General features: G+C 61.3%; 1 protein-coding gene across 1 annotated transcript in view; it reads left to right on the plus strand.

Moving 5' to 3' along the window:
• The window catches only part of PIK3R3 (phosphoinositide-3-kinase regulatory subunit 3), a 147248-nt gene that overhangs the window by 25159 nt on the left and 101057 nt on the right, over positions 1 to 21032 (plus strand). Inside the window, exons 4-6 of the mRNA XM_019501380.1 lie at positions 13091 to 13222; positions 19637 to 19838; positions 20276 to 20361. Of these exons, the coding sequence (XP_019356925.1) occupies positions 13091 to 13222; positions 19637 to 19838; positions 20276 to 20361 (420 nt within the window). The remainder of the gene's footprint in view (positions 1 to 13090; positions 13223 to 19636; positions 19839 to 20275; positions 20362 to 21032) is intronic.

The raw sequence follows: 21032 nt of genomic DNA on the forward strand, positions 1-21032 counted from the left end.
GCACCAGGTCCAACAAGGCGTCTCCCCCGGTGGGGCTGTGCACTCCTGGGTTCGATGGAGGTCCTGCATTTGGTCCAGGAACCTACGTGAGCGCTCAGACCTGGCCGACTGCTCTTCCCAGCAGATGTCTGGAAAGTTCAGGTCACCCATGATGACCACGTCCTTGGACCTAACTGCCTCCGTGAGCTGACATGAATTCCTGGTCGAGCTCTTCCCCGTAGTTGGGAGGTCTGTAGTCGACTCCACTGTTAAGTCTCTTTCCCCGCGACTGCCTGGTATCCTAACCCAGAGCACATCCGTGTGCCCCTCCTCTGACTCTGTGCTACCTGGTGAGGATTTGTATTCCTCCTTAATGTAGAGCGCCGCCCCCCCGCCTCTCCTCCCTGTCCTGTCCCTCCTGTACAGCCGATAGCCCGTGACATTCACCGCCCAGTCGTGCGTTGGGTCCCACCACGTTTCATTGAGCCCCACTATGTCTGGGTTGGTGTCAGCTAGCAGGAGGGTGAGTTCCTCCTGCTTGTTCCCCATGCTATGAGTGTTTGTGCAGAGGCATTTGAGGCCTCCTGAAGATGCATGCGCTGGCCCCCTAATCACAGCATTGCCTGGGCCCCTGTCGCTTACCTGGGTATTTGTTCCACTTGTCGTCGGTCTAGGCTGGGCTGTTCTTGTGGGTGCTGCTTGGTTTAGCAGCCCAAGGCTTCCTCCGCCCTCGTCTTCCCCTTCCCTCGACAAGCCTAGTTTAAAGCCCGGCAGAAGAGATCTGCCAACCTAGAAGAAAACACACGCTTACCTTTAGGGGAAAGGTGGAGCCCACCCTGCCCGAGCACGTCTCTCATCGTGATGTGCGGGTCGTTGTCGAGGAAGCCAAAGCCCGCCTCGAGACACTGTTCCCGAAGCTGCCGGTTGGTCTCCGCGATGCAGGTCGCATGTCGTCTTCCACGTCCGCTCGCTGGTAGGACAGAAGAGAAAACCACCTGTGCGCCCATCTCCTTCAGCACACGCCCAGAGCGTGGTAGTCTGCCATCAGGTGATCAGGGCATCTCCTGGCCGCATCATTAGTGCCCACGTGGGTTAGAGGCAAGGAAAGACCCCAAGTCCATTGGCTTCCCCAGATGAGCTCTGCTGTGACCTCTTCATCCTCCCTGCTCTAACACAGCGTGCTGGGAGGCACCGGGGGTGGGCGACATGGGACTGGTGTCTCACGGACCCAGACGCATGCATTCCCCTGCCATTTCTGGGAGGAGACGGTGCCTTCTTACAACCCCAGGCACTCGCTGGACTATTCATGCCCTCTGCGGATCCAAAAGCACAGTGGGCTGGCATCTACCAGTCCCCAAATGGGGAAACCCAAAGACAGCGAGGTTGCGACATGGCCCCACTTCTCCATCATGGCAGAGGGTTTTGCCAGCCAAACAGAAGAGGCAGTGCAGGGGCCCGAGCAGAGCTGGCCGGGGTGTCTGGAGCCGGAGATCACCGTGACATCCAGAGTTTCTCGCCTACATTGCCACATACATGGCTTTGCCCAGGTGCAGCCACACTGCCAGCACTGCCAGGTGTCTCCCACAGGGTGCCAAGGTCCATGCTGGAGCACGGGACAGGGCGGCTCCAGCTTTCATTGCACCACCAAAGGGGCCAGAGAGTTTGCTGCACCTTCCTTGAGCCATGCTGAAATGCCCCTGAGCCTCGGGCATCATGGCTCAGTCATGTGCTGGCATGGAGCAGGAAAATGGCTTGCAGAGAGAGCATCTTGTGCCCAGTGAGAGAGCTCCCTGCCAGCCTGGCCTGGCCACAGGCTTCTTCTATCACCTTTGGCGAGTCCCTTCATCTCACGGTCCCACCCTCTCAGGGCAGAGTTGTAAGCTGGATGCTCAGACCTCAGCTGGGGTCCATCCTGGCCCCCCAGAAGGGCCAGCGGAGGGATGTCTCTGCACCCAGCTGCTCCAGCCTGGGGCCATCCCTGCATCCCTGGGGCAGGTCGCGAGGGCTCTGGCAACGCTGTTTGGGGGAGCTCTGCGGCATCCCTGCTGGCCACAGCTCCTGCCCACGCTCAGCCCTGGACCGCCGGCCACGGGGCATGCCTGGAAAGCCCCTTGTGCCAGTCGCTCTCTAGCTAAGGGAAGGGGCAGGGAGCGCTGGCTCCAGGACCCGAGTCCCTCTTGGGCTTTAGCACAGACCGGGAGCTTGGGAAGCACGAGGCCGCTGCATCAGACCCCCACGGCGTTACCAGGGGCCGGCCCCTGAGAAAACATCCTCATTTACCGACAGCACCGTGTTACTCACCCCTGCTGCCAACGGCTCCTGTCATTTCCTGCCCAGCTTGAGTCAGCCGAATTCCCTGGCTCGCGCCCGGCACGGGGCAGGGGAGGGCTGGGCACATCCACGGGCGCCCCCGAGCGACCCAGCTCCCGGGCTCTGGGATTCCCACGGCGCCTCCACCAGCACCCCCGAGCCCCCTTCCTCAGCGCTGCAAGGAAGCAGGCGGGTGTCAAAGCCTCCCTCTGCCGGCAGGGGCTGGGGAGGGTGCAAGGAGTGCAGTGGGGGGATCTCTTGCCCGTGCTAGGCACCCCAGGGTGGGCAGCACAAATGTCATGTGCTGGGAGGGGTAGCTGGGTGCTCGAGACTTCCCCGTTGCAGCACCAAGAAGGACCTAGGGTGTCCCTCTGTTACGTTCAGGGCCTGGTGTGTCCTTGGATGGCACCAGCATCTGGGGTGCAGAAAGAGGGGACACCCCCCAACCCCCGGCTGCTCAGCTGTGAGTTTGAATCAAGGCAAAGCTTGCACTTGGCTCACCCCGAGAGCCACGCGGAGCATCGTCGGCCAAGACCGACTGCTGCAAAAGGCGCATCTCTGGTGTGCATTAATGGGAACGTGGCTTGTAAAACATTGACTCATCCGGCTGGCACGGACCCGGGGGTCACCGAGTGCATCCCCGTGCCCCGAGCCGGGATTGAACAGGAGCGGGAATTGTCCCGCTCTCCTCAGCCGGGGCGAGGCTGTGGGTCATGGGAGGCCGGGATGGCTCATGCCTGGGGGGCATTGTGGGCTGCAGCAGGACGGAGGGTGGCCCGGCGGCCGAGGGGGCTCGGGGTGGCCTGCGAGCAGAGGGGATGCCACGTCCTGTCCCCCCCGGGACCTCCAAGGAAAGGGGGCGAGAGCTGCTTGCGGGGTTTGGCTTGCAGCTGCCGGCTCCTTGCCAGTTAGACCTGCGGTGACCTGGGGGTACCTGATCCTCCTCCGTGCAAGGGCTGAGCTCCCTTCCAGCCCCATCTCCAAGGCTTCTGGCTGTGCTGTCAGAGCTGGGGCAGACGGGTGGTAAACCTCCTCCTGGGGGCTGGTCCCCGAAATCCTCCCCGCCCCAGGCTGACTGAGCCTGTGAGAGATGGGAGGAGGGCAGGATCTGTGCAGATACAGTCCTTATGGGGTCTGGTGCAGAGCAGCTGACCCTGGGCAGGACCGTATGTAGGGTCAGGCACGCAGCCAGTCTCCAGCACAGCAGATCAGTCGGCTTCACGTGGGTGCCTGCGGCTGTCTGTCCACCCTCGCCAAGAGGGGGGATGCCCATCTCCAAGCCCCTGATGTGTGTGATTAAGAGCAGGGTCCTTCCTCATCCCATGGGAGCTCAGCTCGCATTTTGCAAGGGCCTGGGCTGTGCCAGTGCTCCTTCCAGGACCAACCCCGCCGGGTCCTGGCTGGAGGGTCTTGCCCCTGCGCTCAGGCTCAGACTGATGCTGCACTGGGGGCAGGAAGGGATTTTCCCCCCTGGTCAGACTGGTCTGGACTGGGGGGGGATTTGCTTTCCTCTTACATCTGTTGAAAGCAGGTTGCTGCCCTGAGTACTGCGGGCGATAGAGGCTTATGAGGGTGACGGGAAAAGGTGCTGTGGAGGCTTCCAGGTCCTGTTTCTGAGCTGTGGGTGCACCTTGTTGGACCCCATGACAATCAGCTGCCCTTTTTTTTAAATTAAAACCTATATTTCAAGCACCTTTGCAGCAGCCAGATGTTGGCTGCCGCAGTCCCCCTGCTTCCCCTGACGTCTGGTGTTGTGTCAGGGTTGACGGTCAGGTGAGATGATGGGTTTGTCTGGGCTGGTTTACATGGGGCTGGTCCTGTTTTAGGCTGGGGCTCGGACTCTGCAGGCCCCTTCCAGCCCCACTTCTCTGTGACCACAGCCCAGGTAGGACCAGAAAACATCTGGCCCAAGACATGGCAACACGCATGGCGTGTACAAGCGCCCGTGCCAAATGAGTTGGAGGGGATTTAAAGTTCATGCTATCGCCCGAGGGGAGTGGTGGGTCCTGGCTGGTCTGGGGGAGTGGATGGAAATCCGTGCCCGTGTTGATGGGGGAGACATGTGCATGGGCTGAGGGTGCCGTCAGCGAGCCTGGGGCACGGCCTGGATGGGAACAGCTCCTCTCCTTGACTTTAGGTATGCGCCGCAGCGACTTTGGCCCTCCCGTGCCCGGCTCCTGCACGCTAACGAGCTCCCGGTAACGATTATCTGCCACCCTCTCGCTCTCTCTCAGCGGGGGTGAAATTCCACGGAGAGAAAAAGTACCAGCGGGGTGGGGAGGAGGAGGTTCCCAAACGCCTCCGAGAACCCGGACAAACACGTCCTTTGAAATCTTGCCCCAAAGCCTGCATGCAAAAATATGCAGATGAGCCAGTTAGGCCTGGGCGGATCGCCCCAGGTCAGAGCCAATCAGAGCTTGGTTTGTGTGCCCCTGAAACAGATTGCAGCTGCTCCTCTCCCTCCGCACGAGCTGCGGGAAGGCCAAGCAGCCTTGGGTCAGTTTGAGGGGGGGCCCCAGGGCCGGTCTTGCCGTCTCCCCTGCCCGGTGTCCCTCCAACCCTTGCCCCCTCCCCAGCCCCAGCCTGAGGCCGAGGAGGGGCTGACTCTGCCCATGCGCCCCGTGCATCTGGAAGTAAGCGGTGCGTCCGTGCCCCGTGGCCACCTGGGCTAGCCTCCCCGACGCCGATAGCTGGCGGGGAACGCAGAGCAAAGGACTCGCCCCTGGAAAGCACCGGTCCTTCCCCAGCCCCATAGCGGGTGGTCTCCCCCGCCCGAGCCACGGCCAAGACAAGGGCACAGGGCTGTGACGAGTGGAGCTCGTTAGCCGCTGGTGGGAGAGCAGGAGCAGAATCGCCCCTCTGCTTGCCGGTGGGGGTAGGGGTTTGCTGACGTGCCCAAGCCTGGGGGTAGAGCTGGAGCGGAGACCGGGAGTCGGGGTGCCCAGGCTGGTGCCCCCGGGCAATGGGCTGCAGCGTGCGGGCTGCTGAGCTCCAGCGCTGCCATCACGGGTCCTCAGCGCGGAGCGAGTCTTGCCCGGCTGCCGGGGAGCAGGGACGGGGCGTCCTGGGGCAGCCCGAGAGGCTGCATTCAGCGCCTCTTGCATTGCAAGAATCGTGGCCTCCCGGGGACTCTTGTCCCTGGCTTCAGTCATGCATATCGCTTGTCCCGGGCTTTTATTCCTGGAGAAGGGACGTTAGTCGGGGAGAACGCCCTGGCCCACGGGTTTAGGACAGGAAGGGGAGGCAAGGGGCACAAGACAGGACCCAGGAAGGGGCTGTCACGGGGGAGACAGCATCCTTGCTGGACCTAAGGGAGGGTGTCGAGCCATCTGGCTCAGAGGGATGGGAAGATCCGTCACCTCCTCGGGATCTGCCGTGACAGCCCGGGGTCTTGTTTCATGCTGCCCGGTCCCTGCTATTGCAACACTCACCCATGAGCTTTCCCAGCTCCGGTCCCCATTGAGGCAGCTGCGTGGTGTGCACAAAAGCAGCCCTCCCTTAGGCAGAGCAATGAGGCCCCGCACCGCTCTTCGCAGGCCAGGAATTTCACCGAGGGTTTCTGAGCAAACAGCTCATCGCTTACCGACAGTCCCGGCCCTCGAGTAAGTGAAACCACATGGCCTTTGAGCTCCCCAGGCTCCTCGCCCGAGCCCTGAAGCTGGAAGAGGAGGTGGCTCCCGTTCGGGAGGTGGGAGCGGGTCCAGGCTTGCACCTGGGCTCTGAACGGAGCTGACGTTAGCCAGGATCTGGGCAGCGGTAGCATGCAGAGCCTGGCGTGGCTGCAGTGTATGTACACCGTGCCTAGGCCAGGCACGTGCAGGCACCCCTGCTCCTGCCTCCGCAGCCCACGTCCAAGGGCACGTGCGGCACAGCGTTGGGTCCCGTGGGGCGGATGGGGTCCAGGGAGACTGCATGATGTGCCCAAGGTGACAGAGCATGTCGGTGGCAGAGAATCTCTTGCGTGCCACCCAGAGCCAGAGCTGCCGGCAGGTCTCTCTCCTCTGTTAATGCAACGGGGATCTAATGCAGTGGTCCTCACCCAGGCGTACACAGGTGCCTTGAGCCTCCCAAGGGGACGCCACGCAACCTGAGGGCTGTTCATGAGGTTTCAGGCAGGAGCTCGTGGTGCCGAAGCTCCTCCGCACCGCAGTGTCCGAGTCCTTTGCAGCCGAAGAACGGCTCTAGTGTCTTTCCATCGTCAAAAGATGTGGGAAAACTAAGAGCTAGCATTTGCCAAGAGGGTTTTTTTTCTACAAAGGGGGAGAACGGCTGCTCTGCTGTGTCCAGGGTTGTTCCTCTCCTGTCGCACACCTTGTGCAGACCTGGACCGGGCGCACGGCTCTGCTCTCCCCCAGCTGAGTCCCCCGCACCGAGGGCTCTTTGCACACCCGGCTCCGCCTGCAATGGGTGAGGGATTGGAAGCAGAAAACGGAGGTTTAGGCTGCACTTGTCCTATCCCCGCCTCCGAGTCTCCCTGTGACCTTCACCAGAGGAGAGCTCCGGTGAAAAGGAGAAAGCCTCGAAGACCCAAGGAAGTCCGGGCGAGGGGGCCAGCAAATGTGGGAATCGCGGCGAGTGTGTGCGTGCGTCCAGGGACATGCAGACAGCCGTCCGGGGCGATGCACAGACAAGGGATGCAGCCAGGGGCTCCAGCGTGAGCCCGGTTAGACCCCCTCTCTCCTCAGCTTGGAGGCAGGGGGTTGAGCTAGCCTGGGCTCTCAGGCCTGTCTGACACCGCCACGGGCGGATGCCCACCCGGGGTCTCCCTCTGCAAATCCCCAGGGGGTTGGGAGCCAGGATCCAGAAGAAAGCCCGGCCCACATCCCCTGGGCCAGCAAGCGGGGCCTGTCGCTGCCGGCCGCGTGCCACACCGTGTCCCGGGGCCGCACGTGACTGCAGGCTGCTGGCTGGCACGGTGTAAATGCAGCTATTGTCCCCCCACCCCCTTGTCTAGCGCTGGCGATGGGCTTCCAGCTGAAAGCGATAGCCGGAGACTGGCTCACGGGCTGGCCCTGCCGGCCGTCTGTCTGTCTGTCTGTTTGGGTGCTCTGACCGGAGCCCCTCTGCCCCCGGCTCTGGCTCCGCAAACCGCAGGATGCCGGCGTCTGGCTGGGCCAAGAGACGCTGCAAGGCCTGGGTGGCAAGGCTGCCCATGGAAATGGGCAGGGAGGGGACGAGGGGGCGGTCACAGCGCAGGGGCTGGCCCAGCTGGAGTCCAGATGTTCTTGCAGCTGCTGGCAGGGACACGCCTGCACTTCTCAGGGCTCTCAGTGGGGGTCGTGCCCCCCACCCCAGGCTCCCGGTCCGCAGACAGCTTGCAAGCGCTCCTCCGGGTCTGCAAAGCTCCTAGGCGAGCCCATTGCAGCCTCTTGGCTTGAAGCACGCTCTCCACGTGCTTGGCTGCCTTGGGACCGAAGTGCTGCAGAGAGGAGCAAGGCCCGGAGCGCGGGAGAGGGAAGTCGCACCTCCCCAGTCACCATTTGATGAGCCTTTGCAGCAGCAGGACGTTGGCTGCCCCGGTGCCCCTGCTTTCCCCGCGGCCAGTTCGGGGGCGATGCCTGGTGCTGTGTCGGGGTGACTGGAGGAGGTGGCACTATGGATGTGTCGGGGATGGTTTGGGCAGGGGGTGGACTAGAGCCAACCCCCAGACGTCCCTTCCAGCCCCACTGCTGTAGGCGCCTGCGCACCGATGCAGCATTTAGGCACGGAGCATTGTAAGAAAGTAAACCACGTCTGGATGAGTTTCACTTGAAAATGCCAGAAAGACTTTTAAAATGTTGTGCGGACAGGAACACTGTTGAGACACAAGAAAGGGCAAATTTCGCTATGGATCCCAAAGTGACTGTTCGTCTGGGTAAATGCCACCGTGGGGGAAGGAAGGAGCAAAGACGAGAGGCCACGGGGCTGGGACGTCACTTGTGTGGAGCTGACGGGCGGCGGGGCAGAAACCGGGAGCCTCTGGCTTCCGAACGGGGGGTCAGAAATAGCAGTTTGTTGGGGACGGTGTCAGCGCGTTTCGCTTCCTCCTGCTCACAGCCAAGGCAAAAGGGTATGGGTCCTGGCTGAAGAGGGCTGAGTGCCTCGGTTTTCCCACCTGTGACATGGGGAGAGTAGCACCTAAGCGGGGGGCAAACCCCACTTGTCGGCAGCATTCGCCCGGAGGACTTTGGGCTGCTCCACGCTGGGGCACAGGAGAGGCGGAAGATGGCGAAGAAGAAGATGCGCAGGGTTATTCTGTAGCAGCCATGGTGCAGATTAGCCAACTGCCTGCTAACGATGCTTCTGCCTGGGCTGCTGCGGGGCGGGCATAAAGGCCCCTGCACTGCAGGGTGAACAGCGGCCCGCTCAGGCCTCTCCTCCTGCATGGAAGTGGGAGCTCCTCTTGCAGGCAGCAGTAGTAAGACTGTTATCCTCTTTTTTTCCAGCCGTTCGCAGGGCAACACCACACTCACGTGTGTCTCCAACCCCAAGAAATACCTTGGCCCCATTCTCCTTAGAGATATGGCAAGTGCCACTGAGAGGGACTTTGGGAAACAGCTGTCAGGCTGATTTTATGGCTGGACAGTCATTTTCATAACTTTGCATGTGTGGCTGGTGCACGCTTATTGCGCAGTTAACCAGTTAATTGTGTGATAATGCCTTTGCGCTTGGGGCCGGTCTTACTTGGCAGTGACCGGTGTCAATTTATTGCGCAGTTAACTAGTTAATTGTGTGATAATTTCTTTGCACTTGTGGCTGCTATTACTTTGCAAGTGTGGCCAGTGTAAATTTACTGCGCAGTTAACCAGTTAGTCGTAAGATAATTTCTTTTCACTGGTGCTGATCTTACTTGGCATGTGTGGCCGTCGTACGTTTATTGCATGATTCACCAGTGAATCGCATAATATATATAACGTGTAGCATACGCAGCTTGCTGGAACAGTAGGATTGTCTTCTTTAGAGAAGTAAGAGATAAGACGGCGCTGAAATCCTTCTGGGATCTGGACGCCTCTTTGATGCAGAGTGACAGGACGCTGGTGGGCCAAAGGTATTCCTGGTGCAATGCATGCAGCCACGGCCATCAAGCCGTCTTTGCCCCACAGAAAACCAGGCTTTCGTACAGAAACCGTAGCAGGTTGCAAAACAGCATTATCTCCACGGAAAACGTCATTGTTCTCATCAGACCCCCAACGTTGCGTGTTTTCTCGTGCCCAAAACCAAATAATTTTGGCCCAAACAGTCGGTCCAGGGGTGCCCGTCCTCTGTGGGCCAGCATGCCCAGCTGGACTCAATCTCCCGCGATGCACCATGCTCAGGGGCCGCCACGCTACCTAGCCTCCCGCTGCCCGAAGAGCAGACCTCGCACCTGAAATTAGACCGCTGGGACGGAGCAGGGATGCAGGGAGGGAATGGCAGCTTCCCCGAGGCACTCATCAATCCTTGTTTCAGCTGAAATCATTCATTTGTGAGAGCTTTCCCCCCCAAAATGGCAAATTGTCCGAAGGACCAAAGCAATGGGGGGGTTGTCCCTGGAAAGGACTCTGCCCAAAAGAACCGGCGAGGAACATATGAATGACGTGGACGTGGGGCTCGCAGGGGAGCGGGTGGGAGAAGGGCTTGGCCACGCGCACAAACACCCCTTCTCTGCAACCCGAATCAGCCCCCCGGGTCCTGCGCAGTGGAGACATGGAGCTTTCTCGTGCGCGTTTGGTGCTGTCTGACGGCCCTTGTCACGGAGACGTTTCCAGCTCCGGAGCATCCCCCCAAGCGGTCCCAGCCCTTCCTGCTGGGAGCAAAGCACAGACAAGCCGGAGCCTTGTCCTTGGCTCCGGCTGCCCTGGGCCAGGCCAGGTCGTGCCCGAGGTGCGGTTATCGTCCCACTTTCTTTTCCCACGGGCCTTTCCACTGGGTTCGGACTTGCCAGGGGCCACGGTGCCCCGGGGGACGTCACTCTGAGGCTCCCGGTCGAGCTTGTGGTCGGTGCTGAGGATGAGGTAGCGTCTCCGCAGCTGGGTTAGAGGTTTCGCTGCTGGGATTGTTCAATGTGTTTGCTTTCTGCTTGCACGGCCAAGTGCGGGCACCAAAGGGAAAGAGGCTCTTGGCTCTGGCCAGGCAGGGACTCCCCAGGGTTTTCTTTGGATGACCCAGACCAGAACAAGCGTGGCTCATCCTTGTCCTGAGCTTGACTTCCCACCCCAGACTGAAGCCTGTTGGAAAGACGTGATTTCTGGCTACCTCCCGTTCTGCTCCGGAGCCACTCCGGATTGACACCAGGCTGCAGCAGGGGAAGTTGAGGTTGGATATTAGGAAAAACTTTCTCACCGGGATGGTAGCAAAGCACTGGAACAGGCGACCCAGAGAGGTGGTGGGATCTCCATCCTTGGAGGGGTTTAAGACCCGGGTGACAAAGGCTTGTCTGGGATGATGTAGTTGGGGCTGGTCCTGCTTGCAGCAGGGGTTGGACTGGATGTGACTCCTGAGGTCCCTTCAACCCTCATTTCCTATGATCCTGTGTCATGCAAGGAGACCCAGACATGTAAAGCAAGGCCTCAGCTGGGCGCCAGGAGAAGCAGCGGTGACTGGACCTGGGAGTGGTCCCCGATCTGCACCGTGCCTCTGGCTCCCTGCACGGACGCTTGCCCACCTCGTCGTCGGCGCCAGCTCGAGGACCCGTCACTGCTGCGCGCTGTTGATGCTCCCAGGCTCACGGCTCCTCCCGATCGTGGCCCGTAGCCTCGGCCTGCACTTGTACAGCTGGCAGCTGGGCTATCCCCCATCAGTGCTGCAGTATCCGACGGGACACTGCAGCCTCAGGACGTGGCAACCACAGGAAATCACGGGAGCTGGAAACAGCCACTGTGCCACAAGCCCCAGGCAGCCCCCATGGGAGATTTGAAACGTCAAGGCCGTGCCGGCAGGGCTGGACGGGATGGACCTGCTAGCCCCTGAGGTGCAAGCTCCCGCTTGCTGCATTTGTAGGAGACTGAAGCCAGAGCCACTCTGCATCCCTTGGCATCTGCTCGCCCTCGTGGGGGAGCACGGAGACCCGCTGGAGGGAGCTCATGGGGCAGACCCCTTCATATCCCGGCGAACCATGCTGGCTGCAAACCCGTCGCTCCCTGCTAAGCGACCTGTCTCGGCCACCAACGCTGAGCAGGGCTGGGGCTGGCCTGGCAGGCCGCGCGGGTCAGAGAGACCTGGGATCGAACCACTTTGGCTGGAAACGAAACTGCCGGGTGAAGCCGTGTCCACCCCAGCGACCGGAACCAGGGAGACACCGAGGCTCGACCGGCCTCTTTCAACATGCCCGGGAACAAAGGCTTTGCTTTTCGGTCTTTAGGTTTTGAAGGAGCTCTGCATTTTGGAGCCGCGCGCTGTGCACAACAGAGGGGCGTCCTCACGGAAACCCGGCCCTCCGTCCTCCAGAGACGGGCTTGCAAAACTTGTTTTCCTTTGTGGGGAGTTTTGAAACATCTGGGTTTGCTCCAGTTCAAAGGCAAGCCCTGTCTGGAGACCTCGAGGGCCTTTGCAATACAGGATCGTCATCCTCCGACCAGTCCCAGTGCCCAGCTGGGAGGCCTCCAAGGATAACCCAGGAGGCAAGAGCACCTTTTCCCCTGCTGGGGATGATGTAGGGTCCCTGCCGGGTGCTGTTCTGGATGGATGGATTCTGCCTCGGGTCCTCTTGACATTTAAGGCTCTTGGGGTGTTTCCCCATCCCACTCCAACCAGTTCGGCCTCCCAGGTGCTTCCTGCTGGATATAGAGCCACAGCCGTGGGGCTGGACGGGACCCGCCCGGTCCAAACCACCCCATGGTCCAACCTCTTAGCAAAATTACAGTCATCCCTGACATAGCACCAGACATCGCACCCAAACCTGCCATGGGGAAAGCAGGGGGACCGTGGTGGCCAACGTCCTGCTGCCGCAAAGGTTGCAAAGCCAGTGTCCCTGCTGCAAATATACGCTCAAGAGACCCCGGGTGGATGCCGTGGCCCTGCAACAGAGAAAGGCAGATCCCACCCCCACTCCATATCAATGTGTCCAGGGGGTAAAATCCCTTCCCGTCCCCAATGCAATATCCATCTGAGCCTGAGCAGGGGGGCAAGACCCTCTAGCCAGGACCCTCTGGCTGTAAGTCCCAGCAGGAGCATTGGCACAGCCCAGTCCCATCCCCAGCCTGGGCTGCAGCAGCACCCAGTGCCCCTGGGGGAGGCTTAAAACCCCCCTGACACATCTCATATTAGTGCTTCACCCCCAGACACAGGTGCTCCTGTGCGCATCCTTTTGTACCATGTTTTGGGGGTCAGTCCAGTTGCTCCTGTTGGATATGACTGTGGCTCCGTAGCGATACGAATGCCTGCTGCAAAGAAGGGGTCTATCACACGGGCCGTGTGTGGCCTCTGTTTTGGGAGGCCGGGCACAGGGAAATGCCTGGCAGCAACGTCCCTCTGTGAAGGGGGAAGCCTTTGGGGGTTAGCGACAGCACCGGGCAGCCCTTGCCTGGAGGAGACTTGTCCGTCTTGCGATTGCTGGTGATTATTTCTAGGCAGACCCCAAGCTCCTCACTGAGTGGGAATCGGCTCCTGCTGATATTTGTGACTCAAAAAGTGGCCTCCCCTCGTTTGTCTTCCTGCAAGGGAGAGGACGGGGGGTCCTACAGAGCCGTGCCTCATCCCCTGCCCCCTGCGTGGGGGGCTGGGGGTCATCCGGCGGCCAAAGGGATGGGATGGGGACGAGCACTGAGGCCGCGTCGGGCACACGCATGTGACGCTGTTCCCACGGCTGGCCCACGGGTGTGACGCTGTTCTTCTCCCTTCCCAGACCCCTCGGCGGTTGACTTGGACTCCTACGACGGGCCGGCCCTGGCGGAGGCGCTGACATGGTACCTGCAGGAGCTGCCGGGCCCCCTGGTCCCCCCGGCCGTGTACAGCGAGCTGGTCCACGCTGCTCAAGGTACGTCTCCCTCTCCGGCCACATCGGCCTTTTGACTCGGGGCAAGTAGACGAGGGGGCATCCGAGCCCCAAGACCTCTAGGTTTGGGGCTTGGGTGTCAGGTGCTGCCAGGGATGTGGGAGTGCTGTCAGCCCCCGGGGAGGACTGGGCCCAGGTCCATGAGCTGCTCAAGAAGGGCACGGCCTCGTGCGTCTCCCTTTGAATAGGCCTCGCTAGCCTCGGGCGCAGGGGACAAAGCCGAGCTGCAAGAGGCCCTTCAGACCGCCGCGGGGCTGGAGGGAGCGTGGGAATCCCGTCCCCCCGGCCCAAGCGCTCGATCAAGGTCAAGGAATCGATCACCTTTAAAAGCGATGCCCCGGCTCCCCTCGTCCATCGCCGGCCACGCAGCTGGCGACCTCGCAACCTCCGGGGACGCCAGCGCCTCTCACCGGCCCATCGTCCCCGCCGCGTCCATCGCTGGGATGATGCCTGGGGGAGAGGGTCGGGAGCAGCTGGAGCCAGACTGCAAGCTATTAATGAGCTGGGGGAGGTAGCTGGCGGTGTTAGTCTGCAATCAGGCTGCAGGCAGGGTAGATTTGCACCTTATAGACCAACTCGGGTCCAGCCCAGGGGCCCTGCTTCTCTGGGACTCTGTGGTTCAAAGGGTTCGGAGCCAGACTGTGCCCATCTCCGAGACGTGCATCTTTGCCGGCACAAGGCACCTCTGCCGGCAGCGCATCCCATTGAGGCCTGGGCTCGAGCTCAAACCCCCGCACTGACCAGAGACCGGGGACCTAAGGTTTTCCTCTGAAGCTTTGCACAGACGGCACATGGGGATTTTCCCCGGAGAGGACCGACGACTTGAGGCTCTGGATGTGAGCTAGCAAGGGTAGGGCACGATTCCCTGGGTCCTTGTCCAGACGAACACGCGTGTGTACGTGCATGCGTGCCGAACCCAGCCGTGGGCCTTCTCTGCGCTCGCTGGCTTTGCTTCGCCAGGAACCGGGGAGATGGGTTGGAAAAATGCATTAAATCTCTCCAAATCCCACCAAGTATGCATGGGACTCTCTCCCGTCTGGGCACCCGGCAGAGGTGGAGCAGTCTTCAGCGCTGATGATCTAGGAGCAGAGCCGGTGCAGCCTGCCCATGCCAGGAGGCCCCGCGACTGCCAAATCCCTGCAAGGCTGGCCCAGAAAGAAAGCATTATTACAATAGTTTGGCTCCACAGCGGGGACATTTTTCCTGTGATCTAGTCAGCTTTTGGCTTTATAAGGGCATAGACGAATCCTCGCTCTCTTAGCACAGCGTGTTGGAAGCACCTTTCGGTCTCTGCAAAGTCTCTCCCGCCTCTGTGCAACCGGATGGGATTGCTTTAAAGGCTTCGGTTTAGTTGGCTTTTTCCCTTAAGCAACAGGCTACAGGGTCAATCCCGCAGAGGCCGGAGCAGATGGGGTCCCCGGACACTACCCAGCCAGGCTGGGATCCTCTTGGCGGTCAAGAGGAAATGGGGACCAGTCCAATGGCACATCCTTCTGCATATAAGCTCCACCCCATCTCCATAGAAACGGGGCACTTTGCATATGTTACTGGCTCAGGGGAGGGGGAGGCAGGTCCCGATTCCCGTTCGGGGAGCTGAAAGATCCAGCGACTTGCCCAAGGCTAAGCAGAGAGTCTGTGGCAGGGGTGGGAATGTAGTTTTCTGACTTCAGGGCACTCGGATGGAAAGGTATAGCCCCAAAAGCACTGCGCGGGTGTTTGTAGAGGACTGGGTCCTGCCTCCCGGCTGGGTACAGGGGGAACCAGGGAGTTTGGTCCCCAAAGGGGGTGAAAACCACCTCTCCTGTCTCCCAGAAGACTGCCATGACCCCCAGGCTACGGGCTGGGCTTGGAGGGGGACTCCTCAACCCTCCTATCAAAGATGCCAGACCCCCACGGCCAGATTGAGATGGATATGGGGGGGTTGCCTTCTTCTGGAGTGGGGGCACAGCCTCCACCTGGGATCTCTTGAGCACCTATTATCGACCCTTTCCGGCAGCAGGACGCTGGCCGCCGCGGCCCCCCCGCTTTCCCTGGGGCAGGTGTGGGTGTGATGTGCCAGGGCTGATGATCGTTGTACTAAGAGGTTAGATGATGGATGTGCCTGGGCTGGTTTGGACAGGGCCAATCCTGCCTCAGGCCAGGGTTCGACTATATGTGAGCTCTCCCACTCCCTTCTGGTGCTCTGTGATTTTATGAAATGGAAGGGCTTGTCTACACTGGCACGGAAACCCAGCTGGGACTTGGAGGGCTCAAGCCGGGTGAGGGCAGCCCGCAGCATTGTTCCTCCGTGCCGAGCAAGCCGCGAGGGAGGACAAGCACTTTGTAACCCCGATCGTGGAGGGAAAGCCCTGTGCATCGTACCCTGGGCAGGCACAAATTGCAGCCAGCGCCGGCACTGTTCGAGGGCTGGGATGCATGCACGCTTGGCGTTACAGCTCCTCCCTCCCCACCGGCCCAGCAGCCGGGCTGGGGGATGCCCTGTGCAGCCTAGTCTGTGCTCCACGGCTCCAGATGCAACCCTCGGGGAGATGAGGGTTCATGCCCCCTCGGACACAGGACCGGACATCTTCAAAGCCACGGGGCCCGGCGTCGAGCTGTGGGGCTCACTGTGTCTGACCAGCCGTCGAGACCGTGTCTCACATCAGCCCCGACAAGAGCATCAGCCGGGGAAGACCCCGCAGTCCCCAGAGCAGAGGGGCATGGGTCTTCTCCTGGCATCTCCGCCAGGCAAGGACGGCTTGTCCTGGGTTATCAGCCCCATTGGGGATTCACGGCCTGGATCCCTCTTCCTTCTCCAGCCTGGGCTTTGCAATGAGCTTCCCTCCCTCCTCCCGCTGTTGCAGCACCCGGTACCGGCCAGGCGACAGAGCCGCTGTAATCCAGATGCGCTTCTTGCAAGCGTGTTATTATCAGGACCAAGAGCGGGCAGGCCTGGCCGAGCGGGGTCATGGCTTTCTGCCCTGGGACACCCTGGGGACCGCTGTCTGGTCACGCCGGAGCTCCCGGCTGCGTCGGCTCCACCGGCAGTCATCGCACGTGATCCTGGTCCGTAGCAAGCCGTGGGGTTCATGTCCACAAGCAAATCTGGGCGTCATTTCAGACCCGCTCCATCACGATCTCACTGCCCATCCCCTCCTGCCGGAGCTGAAATAGCACCTCCCTGCTTGCTTGTCCCACGCCCTCCGCGATCCATAAGCCCCGTACTGCTGCCGGCAAAGGAGGAGTCCCCTTCAGTTCTGGGACCTCTCTTGGATTGAAAGGATCTGGGCACACATGTGACCCAGAAAGGTCCCCCCCTTTCCCAGGACAGCCGCCCCAGCACTGAGTCCTGTCCTGCTTCTTCAGCAGATGTTTCAGCGCAGCTTTCTTCTCCTTGCTCATTAGCGACTCCCGTTGCACTTTGCGGCGTCTGCGGCACCGCACGCCGATCCAGCCCCGCGAGCGCAGTGATCTCCCATAGAAGTAATACAAAACCTGGCTGCTCTGTCCCACAGAAGTAATACAAAATAAACCCCTGTATCATTGACTTTAATCCCCTTAGGCATCGCGTGTGCCGGCAGCTGAGATATCTCTGCATGGAGCCTGGGAGATGGATGGAGATGGGGATGGAGGGATGGGGTAGGTAGGGTGGATGGACACAGAGGCAGGAGGGATGGATATGCACATTGGGTGGATATGCAGGCAGGGCGCATGGATGAATGGGGGGCACTTGCCTTTGAGGGCCCCCCGTCCCAGCTCCGGGAGGCACACGCGGGTGACAGCCCCCGTCCAAGACTTGCTGGCACCGTCCGTCCCTGCGTGCCCCTCCCTCCCCGTGCTACCTCTCTGTGCAACATCCCCCCTCCTCGGTCACGAGAGCCACCCGCCTGCCCCCCAGCCCAGCCACCGAGGTGCCCAGCTCCCTGCTGAGACCCCCACCAGCTCCCGACACGGCCCACGGGGACCCCGCGTCTCGTCTGGCCTCCCCGCTCTGGCCTTCTGGGGAGGAAATCAAAGGCAGCTTCGAAACTCAATTAGAAAGCAATTAGCCGGGCCAGCTCGTTAAGCGACTTCAAAGGGATCCCAGCCCTGGAGTTCCTCAGATCCTCAGGCCAAAGCAAGGAGGACGTGACAGACGGGAGCTACTGGGGGGATTTCCGACCTCCTCCACCCCCCTTTTTCTTTTCTTTTCTTTCCCAGGGTACACCAGCCCTTTAAAGCCTGGGCAGGAGGCAGGGCAAAGCTGCACCTTGCAGACTAAGCCAGCCATGCATAAGCTGGTGCGAGCAGCAGCTCGCTGCATCGGATGCTGTCGTCTTAACATATTGCCGGGGACCCGCGGCACAGAGGACCAGGCCCAGTCCTTGGTTTGGTGTGAAAGCTGCCAGCTGGAGGTCCCTTTAGCCCCCCTCGGCCTGGCACCGGGCACCCGACATTGCCACGTGCTTCTGACACGCTGGTCCGCAAGCCCTGAGGCTGGCAGGTCCTGACCCGGAGCTTGTCTAGCAGGGGCTGATGCTCACCCCCAGCTGGAAGCAGAGCTGGGACCAAGGCTGGGAAACCCAGGGGCCGTCTGGGGGGTCCTTGCCATCCCCGACTCCCGGGATCCTGGACTGGGAGGACCCACGGCAGCTCCTGGTCTCTATGGGACGCGCTGGGTGCAGGCAGGCTGGAGCCAAGGGGAGTCTGTCCTGGGGGGTACATGCAAGACCCTTGCTCATAGCAGGGGGCACTCAGGGCCCGTACGCCGTCTGACCGGCCAGCTGAGCCTGCACCCCGGACAGGAGCCGGGAGAGATGCCAGGAGCACGTGGAGATGGAGCCCAACCCAGGGAGGTCCCAGCTCCAAGCAGACAGCGAGAGGCGGATCCTGGAGGCCCGAATTTGGGGAAGCTGCTGCAGCCTGAGCCAGACGCGGCCCCAGGGGCACCCCTTAGCTGGCTCCCCAATTCCCCCGGGCCGGACCGTGGGGCAGAGCCACACGGGGAGCGGCCGGCTGCGCCGTCTCATCCCCCGCTCGGTGCTGATTGCGATTGCTCTCCCCACAGTCTCGTTAGGGGGACCCTCGCTGCCAGCCGCCTCGTTAGCGCTCCACCCTGTCTCCCAGCAGCCTTGTTACAGGGCTCGGTTCCCCACTCATTAGCCAGGATGATTAATTAGGCATCGGGGTGTTGCTGTGGGTGCCCCTTGCAAGGAGGAGAGGCACGAGCAGAGCACGTGCAGCGTCCAGGCGTCCGTCTGTCCGTCCACCCTACTGTCCCCTGGGTCCCTCTCTTCCCCAAGCACTCCTGGCATTAACGACCATCCCCATCACGCTGGCTCCATAGGCCTCCGGGCCACAGGGATGCAGCTGAGATGCTGCTACTCCATCCCATCCCTGCAGAACAAGCTCCAGCCTCATGCACGGGGTCCCGGGAAACCCCTGCCCACCGTGTTGGGGTCCCACCAGAGAGAGCTTAATACTGCTCTGCCTGAGAGGCACGTGGCACGCTGCCCCCCAAGGAATGTGCCTAAATCCCTTGGTGGGGGTGGGGCTAAGTGACTGGGCCACGGTCACACCAGAAGGCGGTGGCACCAAGCTCAGCGGAGTGAATCCGGATTTAATCGTGTATCAGAGAAGTTGGCATCTGGGCCGTGCATGCTGTGGCCTCGGAGAGCTCCAGGGTAGTCAGGGGGGCGCTGACCCGCCCAAGAGGTGGGGGGCAAATCAGGCGGTACATGGAGGCCACCTCCTCCTAAGTGACCCAGAACCTAGGGTCCCCCACTTTCCCAGCATGCCTTGATGTTGACATTTGGCAGAAGGCAGGCATGGCGCAGATGTACGCACGTGCTTCGGGGTGAGGATTTTTAATCCCCGTGATGCTTCTCCCGTCTCGGTCCCAAATTGATGAAGTGACTCCCCCCTGCCGTGTGCTGCTTTCCTGGCCTGAGCATCCCTGGACTTGATCACAGGGGCCTGGCAGGTTTAGGAGCCTTCCTTGGCAAGTCCACTGCTCCAGCCAGTGGTAACGAAGGGGGGAGCAGTGTAGACAGGGCTCCTGCGGCTGCCGGGCACAGGACTCGCGCCTCCCAGCTCTGCCTAAGCTGGGTCAGGCCGATGTCACATGCAGAGTGCCAGGAGCCAGGCCACGCTCCTGCACGTCTCCGAGGGGGGTGAATTTGGGGCGGGAGGGCCCTGGAGATGATCTTTGAGGCCCTTGTGCCTGCAGTGAGGAGAGGCTGCTCCCAAGAGAGGGGCATGGGAAGATGGGCAGAACGACCAGAGAAGGGGAGCTGGGACGGTCGACGTGAGCCCGGCACCTCTGCCCCGGGGGGACGATGTGGTCTGGGGGACGCCGGCAGCCGGAGGAGACGGGACTCAGGAGAGCCAACTACAGACGGTAAACGCTGCCCTTCCCTCGTGTCTCCCTCCCCGCAGAGACCCCGAGCCTGGAGGAATGCAGCCAGCGTGTGAAGGCCATCCTGGAGACCGCTGGCCTGCCCCCGCCGCATCGCCTCCTGCTCCAGCACCTCAGCTGCCACTTCTGCTGCCTGGGCCAGAAGAGCGGCTGGAGCCGGTCGGCCGCCCGGGCACTGGGTGAGCTCCTCGGAGAGCTGCTCTTCCACGCCGCGCTGACCAGGTGAGGCTGCAGGATGAGGCCCTGCCTGTGCTTGCTTAGCAGTGCATGCAGGGTCGTGCTCTCCGCTCTCAGGGCTGCCCCCGTCCTTCACATAAAGCTGCTTGTTTCCCAGGGGCCTATCTGCTGCAACCGAATCCCAAATTAATAGCTAATGTTTTGAGCAACTCGGGCACTGGCCCAGACTCCTGGGTCTGCTTTGGGCCTTGAGCCTTGATTTGTCCCTCTGTGAAATGGGTGCATTAATCCTACTCTGAGTCCATGCGGCTGACTCAGATGCGACGTTCCAGCCCATTGAGGCCCTGATGAGTGGCTGCGGTCCTCTCTGGCACCAGGCTTGTTCCCAGGGGGGCCAGGGCAGACACCGGGCACACACACACAAACGCATCGCTCGTCGCTTCTCCCAGCGCCCCCTTCACCTCCCGCCCTTCTCTCCCCAGCACGGAGGTGAACCCGGAGCACCACGTGAAGATCATCGAGGCGCTCATCCTGGCTGGAGGCACGGCCAAGAGGGACGTGGCACCCGGTAGGGAAGGGGTTTCCGTGGGACAGGTGGGTGGACAGGGCACGGGATCTCCCCAGCTCAGGCCTCCCGCGGCCTGGACATTGGTCTTCCTCTTCAGCCTCTACCTGGGCTCTCTTGAGTGCATATCAACCCCCTTTGCAGCAGCAGGATGTTGGCCGCCGCGGTCCCCTTGCTTTCCCTGCGGCAGGTTCGGGGGCGATGTCAGTGTTGTCCGTGCGGCCCTCTTCCTCAGCTCTCTCAAGTGCATTTGAACAACCCGGATACCTTTGAACCCCCCCGGCAAGGGCAGGGCACTGCCAGCCCTTGCCCCCCTGCTTTGCCTGGGGCAGGTTCGGGGGCTCAGGGTCTGTGGGCAATGCCCCTGTAGGGCTGAGCGCATGCTTTCCAGACTCGGGAATGCCAGCCCAAGGCTGCTGCGGTTGGCAGTATCGGCGAGGGACGGCGTAGACACTCCCTGCTTTTCACTGCGATCAAGATGTTCCTCTGGCAATTTGCAGCGTGGTGGTGCCGCCCGGGGCAGAGACGGGAGATCCAAGGCTGTCTCCCCTCCTGCCTCCTCTGCGCAGAGTCATTAGCGCTTGATTGGCAGCACGGCTCAGCCGGGCTCCAGCAGCCACCCGGCTTTAATTGCTCTGCAGGGAATAGCCGAGGGGATGTGCCTGGTGCTGGTG

The sequence above is a fragment of the Gavialis gangeticus genome, unplaced genomic scaffold, assembly GCF_001723915.1.
Source record: "Gavialis gangeticus isolate Ggan-Ray unplaced genomic scaffold, GavGan_comp1, whole genome shotgun sequence".
NCBI lineage: Eukaryota > Metazoa > Chordata > Crocodylia > Gavialidae > Gavialis > Gavialis gangeticus.